Here is a 22,754-nt window from a genome sequence, read left to right as displayed (position 1 = left end):
CCTCCCGAAGTGTAGGAGTACAGGCATGAGCCACCACACCAGGCCTAGCCCTTGGGCTTCTTTTTTTTTTTTTTTTTTTTTTTTTTGTGGTTTTGGGCCGGGGCTGGGTTTGAACCTGCTACCTCCGGCATATGGGACCGGCGTCCTACTCCTTGAGCCACAGGCGCCGCCCGCCCTTGGGCTTCTAATGCAGTCACTACACTTCCTGTCCTTCAGAATATCCCATCCTCTGCAGCCACCACCAGCCCATCCCTAGTTCCCAAACTGGAAGAGTCAGGAAGCAGTCTACTGTCTCTCTGCCTAGTCCTCCCTGGGAGCACAGCACAGGGTAGGGCAGAGGTCTCCTGCCAAGCTCAGGAAGGTCTGTGACCGAGACAGGCAGGGCTCACTGGTGGTGGTGTCTTTGATGAAGAGGCTGATCATGTGGCTGAGGGGAGGCCGCCGCTTGTTCACACAGGAGAGCCGTCCCAGTGAGGTCTCCTTCACTGTCTCGGCACTCGGGAGGCGGTACAGTGCCAGGTGGTTCTCCTGCTTGAAGAGCTCCTTGGCCCCGGGGGTGAAGCCTAGAGGGTAAGGGACAGGAATTTAGGGCCTCCGTGAGGAAGCTCACATTGCCTCCCCCTCCCAGGCACAGACAGAATCCAGCCAGTCTGGATTCCACCTTTTCGTCCCAACAATCAGTTATCTTTCCAATCAGGAAGCTCTGTCACACACAGCAATGTCCGGTTAAAGGGGGCAATCAGAAGTTAAGGAAGCGGACAGTGCTCATGACAAGTGAGTGCCATGCTGGGTCCATTAGGCCCCATCAGGAGTTGGTGCTAGGCCTCTTCTACAAGGCCAGCTGTCAGCCCAGCTAGCCAGGCCCTGCCACAGGGGCCATACCGATGAGGCGGGCAAGCTCACAGAGCCCCCAGGGCACGTGCACAGGCAGCACGGCACTGTGGCTCTCCTGCAGGGCGATGTTGCACAGGTGGTCTGAGAACCGGCACAGGCGCTCCGTGACACTGGCGTTACACAAGTTCAACAGCACGTTGAGCCCCAGGGGCTTGAGGGAGGTGAGGTGCAGCTGCCAGTTGGAGTCATCGAACTGGATACAGGAGGGGTTCTGCTGGTCCTGGGACAGGCTCAGCATCTCCAGGTGGTAGTCACACACAAAGTCCTCTGCCTCGTAGAGGTTGCCCTCCATCCCAGGCTATAGGGGGAGGGGAGCCTCAGACCAGGCAAGATGTCAGGGAACAGGATCTGGCTCCAGTGGCCTCCTAAGGTTAGGGGAGGTTCCTGACCCTGACAGGAGCACTGCCCCAGGGAGAGTGCTCTGCTCCAGCTCACCCACCCCTCCCTAAATCCTCTTCCAGTTCTTCTAGGGCTCCTGTCTGCTTCTAGGATCAACCAACTACTTCGGAGTCTAAGGCAAAGTAGACTTTTGGTCCTTTTTCTAGGACCAAAAAAGAGGTACAGCCAGGCCAAGGCAGAAATAATAAGGGATCTTTTTCTGCCAAGGAAAATATCTAAGAGGGAGCTATCAGCCTCGTGTTGGGAAGGTTCTACTCAGGAGACCCGTGACCATCACTAAGAACTGGAAGCGGGCTCCTGCTGGCATAGCCTGGGGGCCCAGGGTGGAGGGCAGGAACTTCTGTGTTCTTTCTTTGACAGGGGAGCCGGCAAGGCTTGTTGCTAAGGAGCAGGTTGTTGTGTTCTGCCTTTCCCCACCTCTCACCTTGCTGGGCTCTTCTTCCCGGCCCTCAGTGTCCCTGCTGAAGCTCACATTGGAGCCGGAGGGGTGCTTGCTACGTCCGTGCGCCTTGTGGTGAGAGTAGAGCTCAGGGACCTTGGGACCATCGCCAGGCCAGTCACCACGCTCCTGCTCGTTGGAAAGGTGCAGGGTATTGCTCAGAGAGCCAGCCAGCAGGGCATCTCGTTCACGGGGCTGAGGAGGAGAAGGAGCACAGGTCTAGCACTGGGCCCAGGGCCTCCCCGGCGCCAGGAAGACAGGGTGGTTCTAGGTCCCCTCATTGCCTGGCCCCTTCACCTTACCTGCTCAGAGGCAGATCTGAAGAGTGCCTGAACCCATCTTCTCCCTCCTAAACCTCACCCTCCCTGGCCAGACTGCAAGGCTAACCAGCCTGGCCCAGAGTCAGGCCCCCAGGAGCCGGCCATACCTCCTCCTCTACCTCGGGGTGGCAGAAGGAGCGGGTGGACAGGTCGTCTGTTAGGTCCTCATGGCTACTGTGAGGGGGCTCCACCTTCCCACTGAAGAACAGCACAGTCTCTGGGCTGGGGTTTGGCCAGGACAGGATCCCCTGTTTGTCTACACAGCACAGGACCTGTAGGGAGGGGCTCAGGATTGGCAAAGGGGCTTGGCATTAGCTCAACCTGCCCAGGGGCCACTCAAGTGGCAGATGGACAACCCAGACCTGGCCAGACAGTAGGCTTGGAGGGACAGGGTGCCTCCTCCCTGCAAAGCCCACCCTCACCGTGACAGAGCCCAAGCTGTGCAGCAGGCTGGAACTGTGGCTCAGTGTTGGTGACGTCCCCTGGATCACCCTCAGGAAGTGGCCCCAAATGCAGCGTAGCATTTCCTAGTGGGAGAGGGAAAGTCTGCAAGGCCATCTGGGACATCTCCCTGGAGATGGTCTCTAGAGCAAAAAGTGGGAAAGTCCAGGGGCACGCCAGGAAGTTGGGATGGAGGTATCTGTCTGGGATGGGACACTGACACATTACGTTATGTTCATATGCAATGGGTGGACATGGGGCTCCACAAGCCCAGTAGGAGGCTTAAAGGCCATAAATAAAAGAGTTTCAGGGTTTCAGAAGGGAATGCAGGAGCCCAGGTATATGACTTTAGGGGTCTGGACCAGATCCATCCTGGGTCAGTGTACCTGAGAGGAGACGGCTTCTGTATAGCTACTGAGAGTATCCTCTGAGAACTTGGCCAGCTGCATAGAGAAAGAGGGTACGGGCCTCAGTGAGGAAAAAGCTACCTTCACACAGGCCTCCAAGCTGCAGGGACCCCACACCAGCAAGGCTCCCAACCCCTTTGGGGAAGGGCACCAGGCAATCCTGACTCCCTGTCAGGAAGGAGCTGGACGGATGTTCATCCACACCTAAAACCTGGCCTGGAGATGCTTCTGGGACAGTGAGGGCTGGAGCCCTTGGAGAGCCTCCCAGGGCCTACTAGCATGAGCTTATAGTAAGATTGGACTTCTGCCTGTCCTCTGGCACACCTAGATCCCCCTTTTTGTTCCTGCCACTTCCCCCAGATGCCTTGAAACCACCTACCAAGGAGCTGGGCGAGGCCTTGCTCATCTGGGCCAGGACTCGGGCCTCTCCACAGGCGGTTGCCAGAACCCAGAGGACTGGGAACAGTAGGGGAAGGATGGGCAAGACACCATTCACCTGGGAAAGAGGGAACCACATGGAGGCTCCTGAGAGCTCTGGGCCCAGGGGGTGGGGGAAGAAAAAGCTGCCCCTGGCTCTGTGGCCATACCCTGAGCAGAAAGAGACATCCATCCAGGGGGTGGGAAGGGAAGGAGGCATTCTTAATTTCAGCCTGAGGGTCCCTCTTAGCCATGGCAGGGGGGCCATCAGGGCACCAGGAAGGGACCCAGCCCTACAGGACGGAAAGCACAACAGAAAGGAAAGTGCTTGCCTGTAGCTGGAGCAGGGTGTACTGCCAGGAAGTGATGCCAGGGGCACTGAACATGAAGCGCAGGGCATTGGTGATGAGGAAGCCGGCCTGGTGGGAACAGGATAGTCAGCCCTAACCCCTGCCCTCAGGAGGGACCAGGTGCTAGGGCTCCCTTTCCCTTGCCACTCACATGGCTGGCTCACTCCAGGACCCTCTGCCTTCACCCACACGCTCACCTGAGAGTGCCCTTGAGGGCCCCAGGCCTGGCCCCCACCCCGCATGGCCCTCCCTCACGCACCAGAACCACAGGCACAGCATAGTGCAGCATCACCGACTGCACCGTGAACCTCTCATTGTCCAAGGCAGTGACTGGGCGCAACAGAGCCTTGTCCAGGCACCATCTGCAGAAAGAGGCAACCCTCAGCCCCACTCAGCAGACAGTTCAGAAACCCACACCTTGGGAGGAATCTGGGCCTCTTAGTTGGCTGCTGCTTCAATGAGCACCCGAGGGGGTTGTGCAGTCTGTCTGCCCTGGCCCTGGCCTCCAGAGCTGTCCACTCAGAGTTCAGACTGGAAGAGGGCATCACCCCGGTCAAAAATTTTTCACAAGGGTTATTAGAGGAGCCCAAGGAGATGACTGCCCTCAAGAGGCAGCCTCATCCCCTCTTTGGGATGGCACAGGAAAGGACAGGAAGAGGCCGGGTGGCAGCCTTACCTGATGTTGTCAATCACAGGGGTCTCAAGGACTCGGAAGAGTCGGTGCTGCTGGGGGTTCTGTGGCCCTTTCTTCACTTCTCCTCGGGGTGAGGGCGGTGGGGAGAAAGGAGGGAAGAGGTCTCCTGGCTCTAAAACAATGTGCTCATCATCCTGCCAGCAGTGGGGGAGGGCAATAAACACTATCTGTTGGAGGCTACTCTTCCTAGACAATGCCAGCTAAGGAGACGTCTCCTGGGGTCAGGGCCTGTCAGTTAGCTAGAGTCCATCAGGGCAGGGCCTGCAGGACTGGACTCTTAGCATGAAAAACGACATTGCAGCTCTGCTCCAAGAGCCTTTGCCAAGAAGCTTGTGAGCTGGCCACGGGGGCTTCAGGATGAAGGTCCGAGACCACCCCCTCACCCACGGTGGCTGCCTATAGACACTCCCACAGCATCACTAGGAAAAAAGAAATCCCTCAGGCTACCTTGATCCCTCTCAGAGAAGCAAATGACTCCTGGCCAGGCCTCAAAGCTATGATGTCTCCTTCTACCAACAGACTAACTGGCAGGTTGACCAGGTATCCATCTCGGTAGGCCCAGTGCAGAGACCAGGATGGTGCAAAGGGCATGTGGAGGTCTGGATACATGGCACTCGGCCACTTGATCTCCTTGCCGTCCTTGAGGGCATCTGATGAAAATGGGAAGAGGGAAACAACCTTCTCATCCACGCTCTGCACCCCAGCCAGACCCAGCACATACCTGCCTGCTCAGCTTCCCCTGCCAGGTCAGCATGTGCTGCCACACTGGTTCCAGCACCTCCCCTTGTCCAAGGATACCTCTCCCAGAAGGCCTTGCCCAGCCGCTCCAGCCCGGGCACCTCTACCTCCTCTTAGCACCTGAAGCTCTTATTCTCTGTACCCCCATTCCATTCAGAATCATTTCACAAACATGGCTGAGGTCCGGTCAGGGGTACAAAGTAGAGATGACATAGCCCCTGACCTCAAGAAGCTGCCACTTAGTGGGGGAGATGAAAGATGTGGGCGAACAACTCCAAACACACACTGAGGGTGTTAACAAAGCTCTCAGTGCTGAGGGAGTAAGAAAGAGGGAGCAAGTCGGCTGAGCACAGTGGCTCGCACCTGTAATCCTAGCATTCTGGGAGGCCAAGGCAGGTGGATCGCTTGAGCTCCCGAGTTTGAGACCAGCCTGAGCAAAAAGTGAGACCCGCCTCTACTAAAAATAGAACAATTAAAGCCAGAGGATTTCTTGAGCCCAAGAGTTGGAAGTTGCTGTGAGCTATGATGCCACGGCACTCTACCCAAGGCAGTAGCTTCAGATTGTGTCGCAAAAAAAAAAGAAAGAAAGAAAAGAAAAAAAAAGAAAGAAGGAGCAAGTCCATCTGCTGGGGTGATTACAGAGAGCTTCCAGGAAGAAGAAGCATTTGGGATAAGCCTTGAAGGATGGGCAAGATTTTGTCAGTTGGAAACACCAAAAGAAAAGCTCCCCAAGCAGGCACAGAGGCAGGTTAGTATGTGAACATAAGGAGAAGAGAAGAGGCTGATAGGGAGGTCAGAGCCTGTGGCTGGGGTTCTGGGAAGCCATGCTGGCGTGTGCAAGAGGGAACCATTGAGGGGTCATGAACAAGAGGCTCCGAAGGGCAGGGCCCATCTTTCTCAGTCAGCACAGCACTCCCAGTACCTGGCACATGGTTGCAATGAACCATTTCAGAATGAATGAACAGACTCTCACATAGCATCTTAACATTCACAGCCAGCACTGCTAGAGAATGGTCTCCGGAGCAGGGACTGCTTCTCTCGCAACACCACGTGCCCCTGGAAAGCAGGAGCCTATCTCTCAAAAGAGCCTAAATAAGCCTTAATCCACAGCCAGGGCTTCATAAACACAGGCTAAATGGAAGGACAAGCAGAAATCTGACTCTGAGCAATTCCCTTCTGCTTTGGAACCCATTTGCTCCATCTTGAGTTCCAGCCCCCTGCCCAATTCCTGTGAGCACCTCACTCATTGGGTCACCTTCCTAACTCCCCCTGCACAGTACACCAGACAAGACAGACTATCCTCCTGCCAATGAGAGTGGGTCTTCTCTGTCAGTCTCCCAGCATGATCCAGCCCATGAGCCTAGGCACCATTACTGGCCTTTCTGCCTACCCACCCTCTGCTTGGGTGCCCACAGCAATCCCACAGCTCTCACTGCCCTGGGTGGTGCGGCAGCCATCCTTCTAACTCCCCTAGTGACAAGAGCCCTCTCTGTGCTGGGGTGCAAGAGGGAAGCTCTCAGGGCTCTGACACACACGGGCATCTTTCCTCACCACTCGCCACGGTTCCTGTCCTTGGCCTCACCCTGGATTTGGTCAATGATCCCTCGGAGCCTCCGCTCAACCTCCTGGCGCTTCAGTCGATCTTGCCGCCCAATGAGGACAAGGTTGAGAAGCAGCAAGAGGAACAACGCAGAGGCGTTCACCAACTCCACCCCGTGGCTGGTCACAAGAGGATGAGGGTGTACTAATGGGGAGGGGGCTCTCTGCCCAGCTAGCCATCAGAGCCCGAAACCTCCCACCTTCCTATCCCAGTCCTTTCTTCTTTTTTTTTTTTTGTAGAGACAGAGTCTCACTTTATGCCATGCCTCGGTAGAGTGCCATGGCATCACACAGCTCACAGCAACCTCCAACTCCTGGGCTTAAGCGATTCTCTTGCCTCAGCCTCCCCAGTAGCTGGGACTACAGGCGCCCGCCACAAAGCCTGGCTATTTTTTTTTGGTTGCAGTTTGGCCGGGGCTGGGTTTGAACCCGCCACCCTCGGTATATGGGGCCGGCGCCTTACCGACTGAGCCACAGGCGCTGCCCTATCCCAGTCCTTTCTAAAAAGAGAGCCTCATTCTGAGAGCCAAGTGGCTTCTGGCCCCAGTAGAAGAACTGAGAAAAATCTCCTACCACCCAGGGGCCTACTGTGGGAACAGCTCAGACCTGGCAGGCAGGAGGGGGTGGGGGGCCCACGCACCTCCCAGCTGGCTGCCCCCCATAGCAGCCAAGCAGCAGCAGCAGCACTGCCAGCAGCATGAGCGAGGCGCCCGGCCAGTGGAAACAGGAGCAGCGGTTACTGTGGTGGAGGAAGCTGCTTCTCCACACCTCCTGGAAAGGGGCAAGGAGGCAGGGATGAGAGGCCCAGCCCACTAGAATCTGGCCATCCCCTACCCGCCAGCCTACCCCACCCCACGGCAGCCCCCACCCTTTGGCCTCAGCTGGGGTTCAGCCAGGTAGGCTCCCGCAGCAAGTGGAGTCAGGGAAAATCAACTTCTTTTTGATTTTTCATGATGCCCCTGTTGGGTCATGCCACCCAGGGTGATAGGGCATGTCAAAGCCCGGAGGAGGGTACCCTTGTGTGTCTCTGCCATCCCAGCTAGGCCCTGGCCTCCCGTGCAGAAGCTTCACCTTCCACGTCAGACGCTTCTTCCTCTCTTTGAGGTGTCCTTCCAGCACCGCCTCCAGCTGCTCCTTCAAGGTGCTCAGGGCGTTTCTGGTAGACAGGCCCAGGGCCAAGGGGGGCTCGCCCTGCAGACAGGCAGGAGGTGCTCAACAGCTCCCTGGAGGCCCCAGGTCACTGCCAAGGCAGGGCTGTCCTCCACAGGCTAAACCCAGCCCCTCTCATCTCCCAGGCCCTTCCTCCCTCCTCCTGGGTCCTCCACCAGCTCTTGCCCCTCAGGACCAAATTACAAAACATGCAAGTGTTTAAAAACAAAACAAAATACTTTTTCCTATAGTCAGTGTTCCCCAACTTGCCTTCCACTCAGCCCACAGCCCACAGCCACAGGCAGGCTCTCCACCCTGTTCCCCACCAACCTCCCAATTATGCCAAGGGGTGACATAATTTTCTCGTTGTGTGAGAAAAGAGAAGGGTACTAACAGAGATGCTGGGTTTTTCATTGTTCTAGAAAGACATGAAGAAAAAACCTGCCATCTGGGTGGCGCCTGTGGCTCAGTCGGTAAGGCGCCGACCCCATATACCGAGGATGGTGGGTTCAAACCCGGCCCCGGCCAAACTGCAACCAAAAAAATAGCCAGGCATTGTGGCGGGCGCCTGTAGTCCCAGCTACTCGGGAGGCTGAGGCAAGAGAATCGCCTAAGCCCAGGAGTTGGAGGTTGCTGTGAGCTGTGTGAGGCCACGGCACTCTACCGAGGGCCATAAAGTGAGACTCTGTCTCTACAAAAAAAAAGAAATCTTCTACTACCACCACCCCATTTCATGAAAGAGAAGATATCATAACACTGAAATATTGAGAAAGACATGTCAGATAGAGGACAGCTGTTCCCAGGGCAGGACCATGTGGCAGCTACAACACACTCCCATCTCACCAAGGACAGTGGAGCGTGGCATGGATGAGTGGTGCCAGAAGCCCCACATGACATGAGGACCCACCACATTACCTTAGGTGACCTCCTGGCAGCCTCCCCTAGCTGAGACTCACAGTTCCTGGGCTTTTCCTATCCTCTCCTTCTCTGGCTATTCTTTCCCCTCCATCTACCCCACAGTCTGTCCTAGGACATCTTACCAACTCTTACATGTTTCTAGGGCAACCTCATCCACAGTCAGATTCACCTACCACCACTAACCTCACACCTCCTAAATGTCACCTGGAGCCTGACCACTACCCTGCATTAGACCCATCTCCTGAACTGCTTCACAGGTTCTTTATAGGGACCAAGGAGTCAACAGGCCCCTAAACCTGAACTTCCCACCTGGCCCTTGGAGACAGAGTTGAGTCTCCTCTCTTCCCACAGTTACCATCTTATCCAGTCACCTCTGAAATATTCCAGACTCTGGCCTTATGCTCACCCTGACCCCACCTCCTACTCTCTGCCTTTTCCAAACTCACTGCACACAGCCAGAGTAAGCACACAACACACTTGATCCACTGACCCCTTTACCTTCTAAATCAAGTCCAGACTCCTGTGTGTGCTCTGGCAGGCCCATCAGAGCCCACCAACCTCCTGGCCTCCTTCCCTGCCAGCCCTTCCACATGCAGAGCTCCACCAACATGCTCAAACACCTGGATGTATTTCCTAGGAAGAAAACATGCCCCACCCCACAAGACTCTTGCTTCCCCTTCTCAAGACTCACTTCAAACATCATCTCCTCCAGGACATTTTCCCAAAACCCAGGGCTACACTTCAAGGGGAGGTCTGTATTCCAATGGCACCTGGGCAGCCTGGCTTGCGGCCATGTGTACAGAATCGTAATCATAGATTTACAGGTCTGTCTCTCCTGCTAGACTGCAAACTCCTTGAAATAGGGTACTGGATTCTGCCCTCTCCACACCCCTTCCTCATCCAGCTGCTGAGGCAGTACCTGGCACACACAAGCTCAGAGAATCCTTGATGAATGAATGTGCACATAGCTTAACTGATCCCAATGAAGCAGCAACAGGAAAGACACCAAAGCATTTGCCAGCTTAATCAGGGATTCGCCTTACTTCGGAATTGTTAACCCAAAATCTGTAACAGAAACATCTGGAGCTTTTTAAAATGTAGATGTATAGACCCCAACCCAAATCTACAGTAGCAAAACTTCTGGAGGTGAAGCAGGTCCCAGGTTGAGTTTGATGCATAAATCCCCAGTGCCGGGGCCCTGCCCCAGGCCAGGCAGCACCAGAGGAATGAGTGAGTCTTTCCCGGACCCATCTGAAGAGCAGCAATGTAGCTTCTGCCAGGAAAAGCTCCTGAGCAAAAGAGGAGTGGATCCCTAGACCCCAGGCACCAAGAAAGGGACTCGGGTTATCTCCCAAAGAACCTGACCAAGGGCGTGTGCCAGTCACACCTGGGCTGTATGTCTCACTGCCTTCCCCTCGCACTGCCATGGCCCACACTCTGCCTCCCCACGGCCCTGCACTGCTGTGCTACTAATGTGCTGGACTCCTCTGCCCTGCATGTCTCCACACGCACACCCCTCCCCGTCAACTTAGCCTTAGGTCTTACAGGACACACATCTCATGACTACAGGCTGCTGGGCCTGAGGGGAGCCGCCCCCTGCTGCAGCCTGGCATGGTGGGATGTGCCTGAGCAGAATCCCTTGAGGACTGGCTCCCAAGTGGGCTGCCCCAAGACTTCCCAGCAACTACGTCTAAACCTCACTTAATCCTCACTCTCCACAGCAGCTTTGGGGGATTATGAAGTTAAGAGCTGCTTCTCCCCAGAGGGAATAAACTGGTTATCTCAGCTCTGGAAGAAATGGCCCTCAAGGCAGGGCCTGTACCCCAGCAGGGGTAAATACTGCCTTCTAAGCACCCACCTCCCTTCAGTGAAGATCCTAGAGCCTCCTGGGGAGGCCATGGCCTGAACACTAAGGTCTGTACCTGCCATCTTGAATTCCCAACAGGGACGCAAAGAAAGCTTCATGGAGAGTTGCAAGGGAGAAAGATAAACAGGAAGAGGATGCCACAGGCCTCTGTCTTGGGGGCTGGGCCAGATGAACGATGCCTCCCACCCAAGGAAGAAGGGGAGACAGAGTGATGCACGTAGCTGGGGCGAGGAGCCAGGCTCCTCCGGGACCTTCCCCTCACCACTACGTCTTCTCCCTCAGGCTCACCCCCCAGCTTCCACTCCACAGCCTGGGGTATAAATGTTCCCAACATGGACGTGCCTGGGCCAGGCCTTCAGAAAAGATGAAGTGAGCAAACATGCTGGAGGCAGGAGGAAGCTGCAGAAGGGGAAGACTGCTCACCCAAGAGACAGGAACTGGAGGGAGAAAGAAAGGAAGGGCCAGGCAGACTGCACAGGGCTGTGGGATTACCTGGCAAGCTGCTCCACCTGGAGTGAGAAAAGAGTAGAGGAACAGCCAGAGAGCCAGGAAGGTACCCTCCTCTAGCCAGGGCTGTAAACTGGGGACACTCGCCAATTCCTATGGGCTGCATAGTGGCTGTCCTGAAACCTGCTGCCTCATTCCAGGCAGCCCTGAGTCCAGGACCTCATCCCTCCCCCACCCACAACCCATCTCCCCCACCAGCCATCATCCACTCTCTGCCCCCAGGTGCCAGAAGCTGCACTGCCCTCCAGGTGTGAGAGGTGGGGCCAGAGGGTGGCAAGCACTCCAGGGGCAGGGCGCCTGCAGACCTGTCTGCGTGTTATCTGCCCCCACATGTTGTGTCTGGCCAGGGGCACCAACTCCAGACTGGTGATTAAGGATGGCACAGCAGAGGGAAAATAAGCCATTCTATAATTATTTGCTGCCTGAAGGAAGTGCCTGCCTGCACAGGCCGGCCCTGCAGTGAGGACACGGCTTTCATCAGAGCTTATCCAATTGTCAAGGCCATTCCCTTACCCGGCTCCAGCAAGGGGGACCAAGTTAGGGGCCAAGTCTCTACTTTCTCTCATTGCGCCTCAGCTTTTCCCCATGGGATCTTTGCATTTTCTGAAGGAAACATAGAATGGGCCAGTGATGAGCTGGCTCTGCCAACCTTTCCCGAAGCCTGTAAAGTTAGGCTGGGTACCACGGTATGCCTGGCCACCAATGGCAGGGCTACAGCAAGGTGACAGGTGTGATTCTTATTCTCTGAGAAATAGGAACCCAAGTTGACACACTCAGTCTGAGGTCCACTTTACTTGCCTACTGGGGCCAACAATGGTGAGGAAAAATCTGACCTGGCTTAAAGTAACAAAGGTAACAAGAGATTCTCCCAGCTTCCCAGATGCTGAGAACTCCCACTTCACCCCACTTTTCTACATCAGGGGGAGAGGAGGCCCTGCTTCTCAAGTCACACTAAAGCTTTTCGAGCAGAAGCAACTCCCTTCCACCATCTTTCCTGTTCAGGCTCAACCGGGTTAAGAGGAGAGAACAACTCAGCTCTAAGGAAGTCCCAACTCAGGAGAGGCTGGCAGCAAATGCCCATTATGAGTTCGGCTTCTTCTCTCCATTTCGCGGGGTGCTGGCAGGGCATGGTGAAAGAACTCTGTCAAATCAGAACTGCGAGCATCTGCCAGTGAACAGGACAAGCCCTCAAGATCCAAAGCTGAGCATCTGGATAGTCTAAGGAGCCTTTCAAGAGACAACACACCTGAGCCCCTGCACTTACTTCAATCAGGTTTCTCAGGTGACCCAAAGTCGGAAGCTCCCAAGCCCCAACCCCTGTCTTTTCAGAGTTCCTACATGGTTCCCTCAGCATAGTGGCTGCTTTCCTTCCACCCTGAGCTATTTCAGGAGCAACAGAATCAAGGTCCCTGAGGCTCAGGTAGACAGGTTATGAATTTAGACCCTGACCTTAGGTCTTAACAACAGCAAACAACCACTAATTAAGACTGGCTGTGGCCTGGGTCCCCACTGTCACAGCCTTCTTGGTCAGTGCAGGGGGGAGGGGATACAAAGCCAGACTCCACACAATCTGCAGATTCCTGCATCACTGAAGCAGAGATTCGGCCACTATACTCTCTTCGAGTTTGGGCAGACACAGACCAGCTCCATCTGCAGCCAGGCAAATCTGAGTTGCAAGCAGAGCTGCTTCCTCCTTTTCCTTGTTCTTCTGGGTTCATGACCTTAGCACTTTTATCCACCTTCTTTCCCACCTCCTGCTATCACCAGGACCTAGGGAGAAATCATCATCGCAGCCCTGGTGGCTCCTGTCTCAGTTACCTACGTGGTCTAGCATAAAAAGTCCCCTCACTGGCCCCAAAGGTTGGCACTCAGGCCTGGAGCTTTTGTCACCTATGCTTGGAGACCCAAGTCCTAGCATGCCTTGGCAGGATGCCCCCTGGGAGGCTTAGCCCAGTCCTGCTCTGGGTGACTGGCTGGCAGCTCCCAGACCTTTCCAAGGTCCTAGCTACCGCACACTCATGTGGGCAGCCTCCCATTCTGCATTGTCCTCAGGATGCTCATGGCAACCGCTAATCCAAAGATTCCTGCACGAAGCAAGGAACATGGCATCTTTAAGAGAAATGCAAAAGCCACACCGGTATACTCACTTTGTTGCGCTTGCCCTGATGGGGCATCCATAGCTCTGCCTGCTTAAAAAGCATGGGCCAGAGCCTGGGCCACCGGGAGTCAGCTACAGTAAGTTCCAATATCACCCTCCGGTGGGGGCTGGGGGGTGGTAGAGAGATTAGAGAAAGAAAGAGTCAGATAAAGAGGGCAGAAAGCTGGAGAGCGTGCAAGCAAGGAGCCAGGCGCAGCAGAGCGGAGCTTCAATCTGCTGATTAATTCAGCCTATTTCTAGTCACGCTGCAGATCCTGGGAGGGAAGAGGAGGAGGCAGCAGAGCTGAAAGGGTGGGAGGGAGGGAGGGAGGGAGACGAGGAAAGAGGAGGGGGGAAGAGGAGGGTTGAGAGAAGAAAGTTTGTCTGATGCTCTGCCAGATGTCCAGGAGCTTGGCCTGCTCCTCAGAGGAGAACACTGCAGGGTGAGCTGAGGGAAGACATGCAGCCAGGCTATGGACAGATGCACAGATAGACCAACAGAGGAGAAAAGTGCCCTCAGCCCAAAACCCTGAGGGCAATTGCTGGTATCAAGGAGTACCCTGGGGTACCTCCCAGGCTACCTGTCCTCTGCCCCCAATCACTGGGCTGGTTAGGAGCCCCAGTGTGGGTGAACCCATCATCCACGGGAGCTCTCCAAATCACTAAGGCTCCCCAGCATGGAGCCTAGCCAACAATAGCTCTTTCCAAAGTTAAAGCACAGGAAGGGGAGAGAGGGAACTTGTGGGTTATTAATAGCATTACATCCTGCATAGAGGGGGAAGGACTGGCCACTGAGAAAACTTGAGGAAGACCTCTAGGAGGGCACAGAAGAGATCAGGAAGTTGGCGGAAGGAACACTCCAGCGGGAGAAGGAAGAGCCACCTGCGGCCATCCTCGGGGCTACAGGCCCTGAGGGAGAGGAAATAGCCTAAAGAGTACCCTAGTTGGAGAGCAGGAGCTGGAGCCTGAGCATGTTTCTCCAGGGCCCTCGTTTCCTAGACGACACCATCTCAAGCTGCAGGGAAGGGAAGAAAGAGACTCATCAGCCCAAGCCTGCCTCTCCCCTCCCCCTTTACTAGCACAGCTCCCTGTGGGGCCCCCAGACAGAGGAGCTAGAGTAAGAATAGAAAGGAGGGGCTGGGCAGTCCAGAGGTTAAGGACAGGAAGTCTCCATGGGGAGCAGAGAAGGAGGGAGGACAGGGTCAGCTTCCCTGCCAGCCGCTGTGAGGATGTTCAAAGGAAAAAATGCTGTCTTCTGCTCCCAGAGGCACTGCTCTGGTGGGAACCACAAGCTAGCAAATGCTGTCCCTTCTGTGTGACAGGCCCTAAAAAGGATAGCACATAGGGACTAACCCAGCTATTGTGCAGCCCTCTTCCGGTCCCATCCCCTTCCTACACTGCTTACACTAGCAGCTGGAGAGGGGAACTGAGACCCCTCCATCTGCATTGCAGGAACCCAGGCTATCACTGCTCCAGCACATCCACCATGGGCTAGAGGACAGGGGAAAAGCCTTTGAAGGAGAAAATGAGAATTCATAGAGAAGGGAAGTGGGCAGCACAGAATTATCCAGCAAAGGCCAGTCCATTCCTGAGCTAAGCCAGGGGATAACAGACATCTTACCATCAATTACCACCATGCTAACTCCTTCCAATCTTATTCCCCCAGGACACCTTCTGGCTGTCCTGGACCACAGGGATCATCTTCAGAAGCCTATTTATACAACTCACAAGTTCAGGTAGAAACCCCATTAGGTCCTACTGCTCTCCGTTCCTGGGCTACAGTGGGAGCCTCTCAAAGCAGGGGCTGCCTTTCCAGTACCTAGGGCTTTCCCAGTCCAAAGGCAGCATTCCACAATAGGGCTGATGATGGCAGCATTGATGCTTTCTGGTTCAGGATTCAACTATTCAGAAAGAAAAGGACAAGGAGAAATCCTGTAGGAGAAATGGCCCGAGAGCCATCCAGCCTGGGTTCTCAAATTTTCTCCCTCAAGCTCAAGAGAGAAGCCAGCCCCTTCGATCACAGAACTGTTTTCCCAACACACTGGGTTCAGTGGTCCTGGATGGAACCAGAAGGGCAATACCATCTTCTGTTTGGGAGGCATTCAGCCTCACTCAGGCCACTATACTGCATGACATCGGAGCCTCCAGGGGCATACTCCCTGAAATTGAGCAGCGCCTAGCACTTATGGCTATAAGCAGCAGCCTTCCACCCAGGCTGGGAGAGAGACAGTGTAGCTTTCCCTCTGTGCCAATCACTGCTAGGGTGGACACCTGCAGCGCAGCCAAATGGGGCTGTGAACAGGAGACTGAATGCACCTACTTCAAGTCCAGAAGCCTGTCGCATGGCTGGTCCAGAGGCACAGGAAGCCTGGAGTTGAAAAGGCAGCAACCAGGCGCCACCAGAGGCCCAGGAATGGACTCATAGCTCTCTCTCCAGACCTCCCCAAGATCTCTTTGGCAGAAAGATCACAGTCCAGAAGTTCAAGTCAATGGATATTTACTAAGAACCTTGCTACATGTCAGGCTCTGTGCTGGTAGCCACAGATATTGAAATAAAATAGAAGAGATGAACTATTTCAATAGAGTAGCAAGCACAGTAGTGCACGCATTATGAATGCTGAAAGGAAGGCCCTCTGGAGGGCAAAGAAGACTTATCTGGAGAAGATGATGGGTAAACTGACTCTTAAAGAGTAGAAGTGTGCAGGCAGCGCCTGTGGCTCAGTGAGTAGGGCGCCAGCCCCATATGCCGGAAGTGGGGGTTCAAACCCAGCCCCACCCAAACTGCAACAAAAAATAGCTGGGTGTTGTGGCAGGCGCCTGTAGTCCCAGCTACTTGGGAGGCTGAGGCAAGAGAATCGCCTAAGCCCAGGAGTTGAAGGTTGCTGTGAGCTGTGTGATGCCACGGCACTCTACCGAGGGTGATAAAGTGAGACTCTGTCTCTAAAAAAATAAAATAAAAAAGAGTAAAAGTGTGCTAGGGTGCAGAGCATTCTAGAGGTAAAAGTGCCTAAACATGGTGTATGCACTCAAACTCAGAAGCATTCAGATTTACTAGTGGTAGAGTCAAGGCAGGGAGGCTGGGGACGCTGGATCCACTGGCAGGAACAGGATTATGGAGAGTTTTAGACACACTAAAAGTTTAGTAGATGGCACAGAGCCACTGACCAGTTTTGTGGCAGCCATGTACAGGCTGGTGAGCACAAAGAGATCTATTAGGAGGGTGTGGCAGTACATAGGCAAGAAACAAAAGGACTTCCTTTACGGCAGTCTTTTGACAAGGGAGAGGAGTACTGTGATTGACAAAGCTACCTCCATCCAAGGATGATCTACATGGAAGCTGGGCCAAGCCCTGCTGAGAGAAGGCTGATCTTAAGGCCTGCCTGGACCACCTGGCTGATCACCACCGGCTGATTAGGTTTGCCTGGAGCCTGACTGGAAAGCTCTTCCCTAACCAAAGAGAGGGTACCCAACAGTACTTGACATGGCATAGCAGGCTGGGGCACAGCCTTCGCAACGAGCAAACTAAATTATACATTCCTGGGCAAGACATGGAAGATCAGCTTACCGCCAAGCCAAATCAGAAACCCTGCTCCAAAATAGTGTGTCAACTGGTCCACCTTCATCCTTTATTCAAAGCTTCCTGAGTTTGTGCTTTCTAGCTGAGCAATACCACCTCTCAGAGGTTACGGTCACATCCCCAAAGCCTCAGAGCCATGCCCTCTCTCTCATAGTTCATTTAAAGCCCCCAACTAAGAACCTCCCAGGCGACACAAGTAGGCAAGGTCCAACACAGACACACAGACAGTACCCATAAGGTAACAGCATGGCCTACCAGATGCTTCTCCTTTAGGTCCATGGACCCAGAGTATTGCAGGCATGCCCAGATGAATGTGGTCACCCCTGAAAGGAAGGCTCCTCCCCAACATGTACAAACCCCACTGAGTCTGTCACAGTCACAGCATCTGGGGAGAAAAGAAGAAAGAAATCACATAAGTCCAGGTTGCTGGGACAGGCAGGTATAGTGAAATAGAACAATTATCTTCTAGGTAACAGAGTACCGTGGACACAGGGCCCACTTACCACCAGTGTCCAGCCAGTGTCCAGGCCAGTCCTGTCTAGTAGCAGGGCCTCCCAGAAGCAGTCAGCCTGGGATGAATTCCACTCTCTGGCACCAGGAAAGAGAGGACCACAGAGGGGATTCTGGAGGGGTGCAAACATTCTTCTTTTAACCTTCATTTTCGAAGGCACACCATGTTTTCTTCTACATGTCCTCTGATAATTGCTAGTTTCCAACAGACAGGAAAAGCTTTGGGGTTTTTTGGACTTTTTTATTTATTTATTTTTTATTTTTATTTTTTTTGTAGAGACAGAGTCTCACTGTACCGCCCTCAGGTAGAGTGCCGTGGCGTCACACGGCTCACAGCAACCTCTAACTCTTGGGCTTACGTGATTCTCCTGCCTCAGCCTCCCAAGCAGCTGGGACTACAGGCGCCCGCCACAACGCCCGGCTATTTTTGGGTTGCAGTTTGGCTGGGGCTGGGTTTGAACCCGCCATCCTCGGCATATGGGGCTGGCGCCCTACTCACTGAGCCACAGGCACTGCCGTTTTTGGACTTTTTTAAAGTTAGGATTAAGGTAAGCCCTACGGTCAACTGGAATCTAGATACAACTTGAACTATCAGGGAGTAGCTGGCAGAGCAGCAAAGAGAATGTCCACTTTGTCACCAGGGAAAGGCACCCATCTCTTTCCACGTGCTGGAAAAAGCACACCACGCACACGCCCACAGACCCCCAAGCGCTCATGTGGTTGAAGGCTGTGCCTTCAGGCACCTGGGCAGATGTCCACAAGGATGGGCAATCCAACCCGACAAGGAGGGTGACAGAAGGAAGCTAGTACCTGGAAAACGAAGATCAACCCTACCTCCCCCTACCCTGCTGGCCCCACACAAGCTCTGACCCTCACCCTTGTGTGCTGGAAGCCAACATGACTTCATCTCAGACCAGGGTGTGTGTGAGTAAGGAGTGACACCGAGTAATCTGGTTTGGTGTCAGGTGACTCCTTTAGAGAAAGTACTAACCCACTGACTAGGGCAATTCTCTGGGGGACCTGTAGCAAGCCTCTTGGAGAGAAGCCAGGCAGAAGTCCAGGAGAAATGACCCATAAGAGACCTATCAAGAAATAGTAAAAGAGGCTCAGCACCTGTAGCTCAGTGGTTAGGGTGCCAGCCACATACACGGAGGCTGGCGGGTTCAAACCCGGCCTGGGCCAGCTTAAAAACAACAACTGCAACAACAATAAAAAAAAAAAAAAAAGCAGGCATTGTGGTGGGTGCCTGTAGTCCCAGCTACCTGGGAGGCTGAGGCAAGAGGATCGCTTAAGCCCAAGAGTTTGAGGTTGCTGTGAGCTGTTACATCACGGCAGTCTACCAAGAGTGACATAGTGAAACTCTGTCTCAAAAAAATTAAAAAAAAAGAGGCAGCGCCTGTGGCTCAGTGAGTAGGGCGCCAGCCCCATATGCCGAGGGTGGTGGGTTCAAACCCAGCCCCGGCCAAACTGCAACAACAACAAAAAAATAGCTGGGCGTTGTGGCGGGCGCCTGTAGTCCCAGCGGCTCGTGAGGCTGAGGCAAGAGAATCGCGTAAGCCCAAGAGTTAGAGGTTGCTGTGAGCCGTGTGACGCCACGCCACTCTACCCGAGGGTGGTACAGTGAGACTCTGTCTCTACAAAAAAAAAAAAAAAAGAAAAGAAAGAAAGAAACAGTAAAAGAAGCTGTGTCCAGGGAACCAGCGAGGAGGACTAGGTTCAGCCATGAACTCCACCCAGAAACCCCACCCGATTCACCCTCCAGGCAGCCCTGCCAAGTCTCTTCTACCCCTGCCTTTCAAAGCCAAGCCAGCCCTAAAGGGTCAGACACACACACTGACACTGGGAGCAGCCTCACAACACTGTGACATTTGGTCTTTGGCAACCAACTGAAATGGGATCCTAAGAGGCCAAATCCACTCCTCCCTAAGGCCACTGTCTGACTCAGGCTGTCCAGGCCCTGTTTACAACTATAGCTAGAGGTCCCCATGACACCCCATCCCAGCAGGGGCTAGATGAGGTAGTCATAACACAGGGAAAGGTAACAGAAGCCAGATGGGGACTGTGCCTGTTAACTCCTTCTGCCAATGCTGCAAAGGCAAAATCATTCTGTGGCCAGCTGGAACCACAGCAGTAGAGAGAGGGCAGCCAGGAACAGGACATTTTTCTAAGAGTCTCTGTTTTCCCCTCACTCCATACATGGGATTCTGGAAGAGAGCTGTTTTTTTTTTTTTTTTTTTTTGCAGGGGTGGTGGGTAGGGAGCAAATGAAAAGAGCAAAGAGAATTGTTCTTAACCACATCTGATCTGAAACCAGCAGCAGTACCCTTAAAGGGCCAGTTCTGTTCCTAGCCCATCGTGGAAAAAAAGCACAGGCTTCAAAGTCAAATATCTCTGGGTTCAAATCTCAGCTCCAACATATACCAAATGCCGATGACCTTGGAAAATTATTTGTCCCTCTGAACTTGAGTGTCCTTGTTTATAGAATGGAGATGGCAACACTCATTTCACAGACATGCTATAAAATTATGTAAAATAGTATATGCAGGGAGTCTGGTATAATATTTGACACATGGTAGGTACTCAATAGATAGATGCCTTACTATCATCTACAAACAAAACATATGAACCAAGGGTCACCAAGATCTACATCGAGAATAAGGACTGTTGACTTGGCGCCTATAGCATAGTGGTTACAGCGCCAGCCACATGCCCCAAGGCTGCCAGGTTCAAACCCAGCCCGGGCCTGCTAAACAACAATGACAACTACAACAACAACAACAAAATAGCTGGGTGCTATGGTGGGCCCTATAGTCCCCGCTACTTAGGATGCAGAGGCAAGAGAATCGCTGAAGCCCAAGAGTTTGAGGTTGCTGTGAGCTGTGACACCACAGCACTCTACCAAGGGCAATGCTATCTCAAAAAAAAAAAAAAAAAAAAAAAGAATAAGGACTCGGCTCAGCACCTGTACCTCAACGGCTAGGGCACTGGTCACATACACTGGGGCTGGTGGTTCGAATCCAGCCCAGGCCTGCCAAACAACAATAATTACAACAACAACAAAAAAAATTGGCTCAGTGTTCTTAACACAATGGTTATGGTGCCAGCCACATACACCAAGGGTGGCGGGTTAGAACCCAGCCCAGGCCAGCAATGACAATGACAACTGCAACAAAAAAATAGCTGGGCTTTGTGGTGAGCACCTGTAGTTGCAGCTACTTGGGAGGCTGAGGCAAGAGAATCGCTTAAGCCCAAAAGTTTGAGGTTGCTGTGAGTTGTGATGCCACGGCACGCTACCCAGGGTGACAGCTTGAGACTCTGTCTCAAAAAGAAAAATAAATAAATAAGGACTCAAGCCGGGTGTGGTGGCTCATGCCTGTAATCCCAGTACTCTGGGAGGCTAAGGCAGGTAGACTGCTTGAGCTTAGGAGTGCAAGACCAGCCTGAGCAAGAGCAAGACCCCCATCTCCACTAAAATTAGAAAAATTAGCTGGATAGCCGGGTGTTGTGGCAGGAACCTGTAGTCCCAGCTACTCGGGAGGCTGAGGCAAGAGAATCGCTTAAACCCAGGAGTTGGAGGTTGCTGTGAGCTGGGTGAGGCCACAGCACTTTACCGAGGGCCATAAAGTGAGACTCTGTCTCTACAAAAAAAAAAAACAACAAATAAAGAAAAATTAGCTGGATGTTGTGGCAGGCACCTGTAGTCCCAGCTACTCCAGAGGCTGAGGCAAGAGGATTGCTCAAGCCCAAGAGTTTGAGATTGCCATGAACTATGACATGCCACTGCACTCTAGGGCAACAAAGTGAGACTTTGTCTCTAAAAAAAAAAAAAAAAGAAAGAAAGAAAAAAGAGACTAGGAGCAGTGGCTCACACATATAGTCCTAACACTCTGGGAGGCCACTTCTGGAAGATTGCCTGGACTAGGCTGAGCAAGAGCAAGACTCCATCTCTACTGAAAATAGAAAAATTAGCTGGGCATTGTGTCGGGTGCCTGGGGTCCCAGCTACTCGGGAGACTGAAGCAAGAGGATCACTTGAACCCAAGAGTTTGCAGTTGCCATGAGGTTGCCATGGCACTCTAGCCCAGACAACAGAGTGAGACTCTGTCTTTTTTTTTTCTTTTTCGAGACAGAGTCTCAAGCTATTGCCCTAGGTAGTGTCATGGCATCATAGCTCACAACAACCTCCAACTCTTGGGCTCAAGCGATCTTCTTGCCTCAGTTTTTTGTTTTTAGTAGAGATGGGGTCTTGCTTTTGCTCAGGCTGCTCTCGAACTCATGAACTCAAGCTATCTACCCACATCAGCCTCCAGAGAGACTCTGTCTTAAAAAATAAAAAATAAAAAACTATAAGGAATGGCCCTGTTTTCAAAGAAGTACAAGGTAATGGTCTCTTCCCTAGAGGGATTTTTAATATAGCCAAATTTTGGGTATTATGAAAAAAATTACTAAGTTGGCGTTGAAATACTAAACAAGAATTACAAACAATAGGTACTGCAGAAAAAGTTCACTGAGGGGCTGGAGGGTCCAGGGAAAGGTTCCTAGAAGAAGAGAGGCTGTAGTTTTATACTTAAGAAAGCTTAGGGGGTCAGGCACAGTGGCTAGCCTGTAATCCTAGCACTCTGGGAGGCTGAGGTGGGTAGATTGCCTGCGCTCACAGGCTGGAGACCAGCCTGGGCAACAGCGAGACCTCGTCTCTAAAAACAGCCAGGCATTGTGGTGGATGCCTATAGTCCCACCTATTTGGGAGGCTGAGGCAAGAGAATCGCTTGAGCCCAAGAGTTGGAGGTTGCTGTGAGCTATGATGCTACAGCACTCTACAGAGGGTAACAAAGTGAGACTCTGTCTCAAAAAAAAAAAAGAAAGCTTAGGACTGAAATGAGAATCCAAGCAAGAATTAGAAGTCCCCACAACGGCACCAAGGAAAAAATGCATTTAGCCTTTTTGAAAGATAGTGATTGGATGTGTTTGGGTAGAGCAGAAGGCCTGAGTAAGGTGAGAGTGAAGAAATTACAGACCACAGGACAGGATCAGGGGCCAGAATGGAGAGGCCCTGAGGAGTCACTGAAAGTTTCTAAGTTGGCTCCCGTACGTTAACAGAGTAGAGAATGGGTCAGAGGAAGAAGGGGAAAAAATTATAGGCAAAAGTGTTAGAAGACAATTACAACAGTCTTGGTTTGCCATGACAAGTATCTACGCAAAAACAGCCACAAAAGAAAGGATGCTTCCTGCTGTCAAGCTCAGAACCAAGGTCAGAAATAACAGAGTGGGAGCCCAAGGCTCAGGTAGAAGGCAAGGTGAGAAGTTGGCTGTCCTAATCCCTCTAGCACAACTTCATTAGCTGTACTTATACTCTAGCCATCCCCACCACACCAAAAACACAATTTGGTGGATTT

The 22,754-nt window shown here is 53.0% G+C and overlaps 1 protein-coding gene across 2 annotated transcripts in view; it reads right to left on the bottom strand.

The window, feature by feature from the left end:
* TMEM94 (transmembrane protein 94) overlaps positions 1-22,754 on the bottom strand; it is a 42,329-nt gene that overhangs the window by 8,496 nt on the left and 11,079 nt on the right. Inside the window, exons 2-16 of one of the 2 annotated variants that reach the window (XM_053569519.1) lie at positions 17,109-17,238; positions 7,770-7,889; positions 7,339-7,469; positions 6,682-6,818; positions 4,809-5,011; positions 4,344-4,495; positions 3,927-4,029; positions 3,650-3,736; positions 3,280-3,396; positions 2,880-2,936; positions 2,475-2,579; positions 2,160-2,324; positions 1,718-1,927; positions 883-1,192; positions 390-563 (exon numbers count right to left, since the gene is read on the bottom strand). In XM_053569519.1, the coding sequence (XP_053425494.1) occupies positions 390-563; positions 883-1,192; positions 1,718-1,927; positions 2,160-2,324; positions 2,475-2,579; positions 2,880-2,936; positions 3,280-3,396; positions 3,650-3,736; positions 3,927-4,029; positions 4,344-4,495; positions 4,809-5,011; positions 6,682-6,818; positions 7,339-7,469; positions 7,770-7,889; positions 17,109-17,132 (2,095 nt within the window). In that variant the 5' untranslated portion in view covers positions 17,133-17,238. The remainder of the gene's footprint in view (positions 1-389; positions 564-882; positions 1,193-1,717; positions 1,928-2,159; positions 2,325-2,474; positions 2,580-2,879; positions 2,937-3,279; positions 3,397-3,649; positions 3,737-3,926; positions 4,030-4,343; positions 4,496-4,808; positions 5,012-6,681; positions 6,819-7,338; positions 7,470-7,769; positions 7,890-17,108; positions 17,239-22,754) is intronic. The other variant, XM_053569520.1, reaches the window with a different exon arrangement.

The sequence above is a fragment of the Nycticebus coucang genome, chromosome 18 (assembly GCF_027406575.1).
Source record: "Nycticebus coucang isolate mNycCou1 chromosome 18, mNycCou1.pri, whole genome shotgun sequence".
Lineage (NCBI taxonomy): Eukaryota > Metazoa > Chordata > Mammalia > Primates > Lorisidae > Nycticebus > Nycticebus coucang.
The sequence above is the reverse complement of the archived record's forward strand: the minus strand, read 5'-3'. Positions and strand labels throughout refer to the sequence as shown.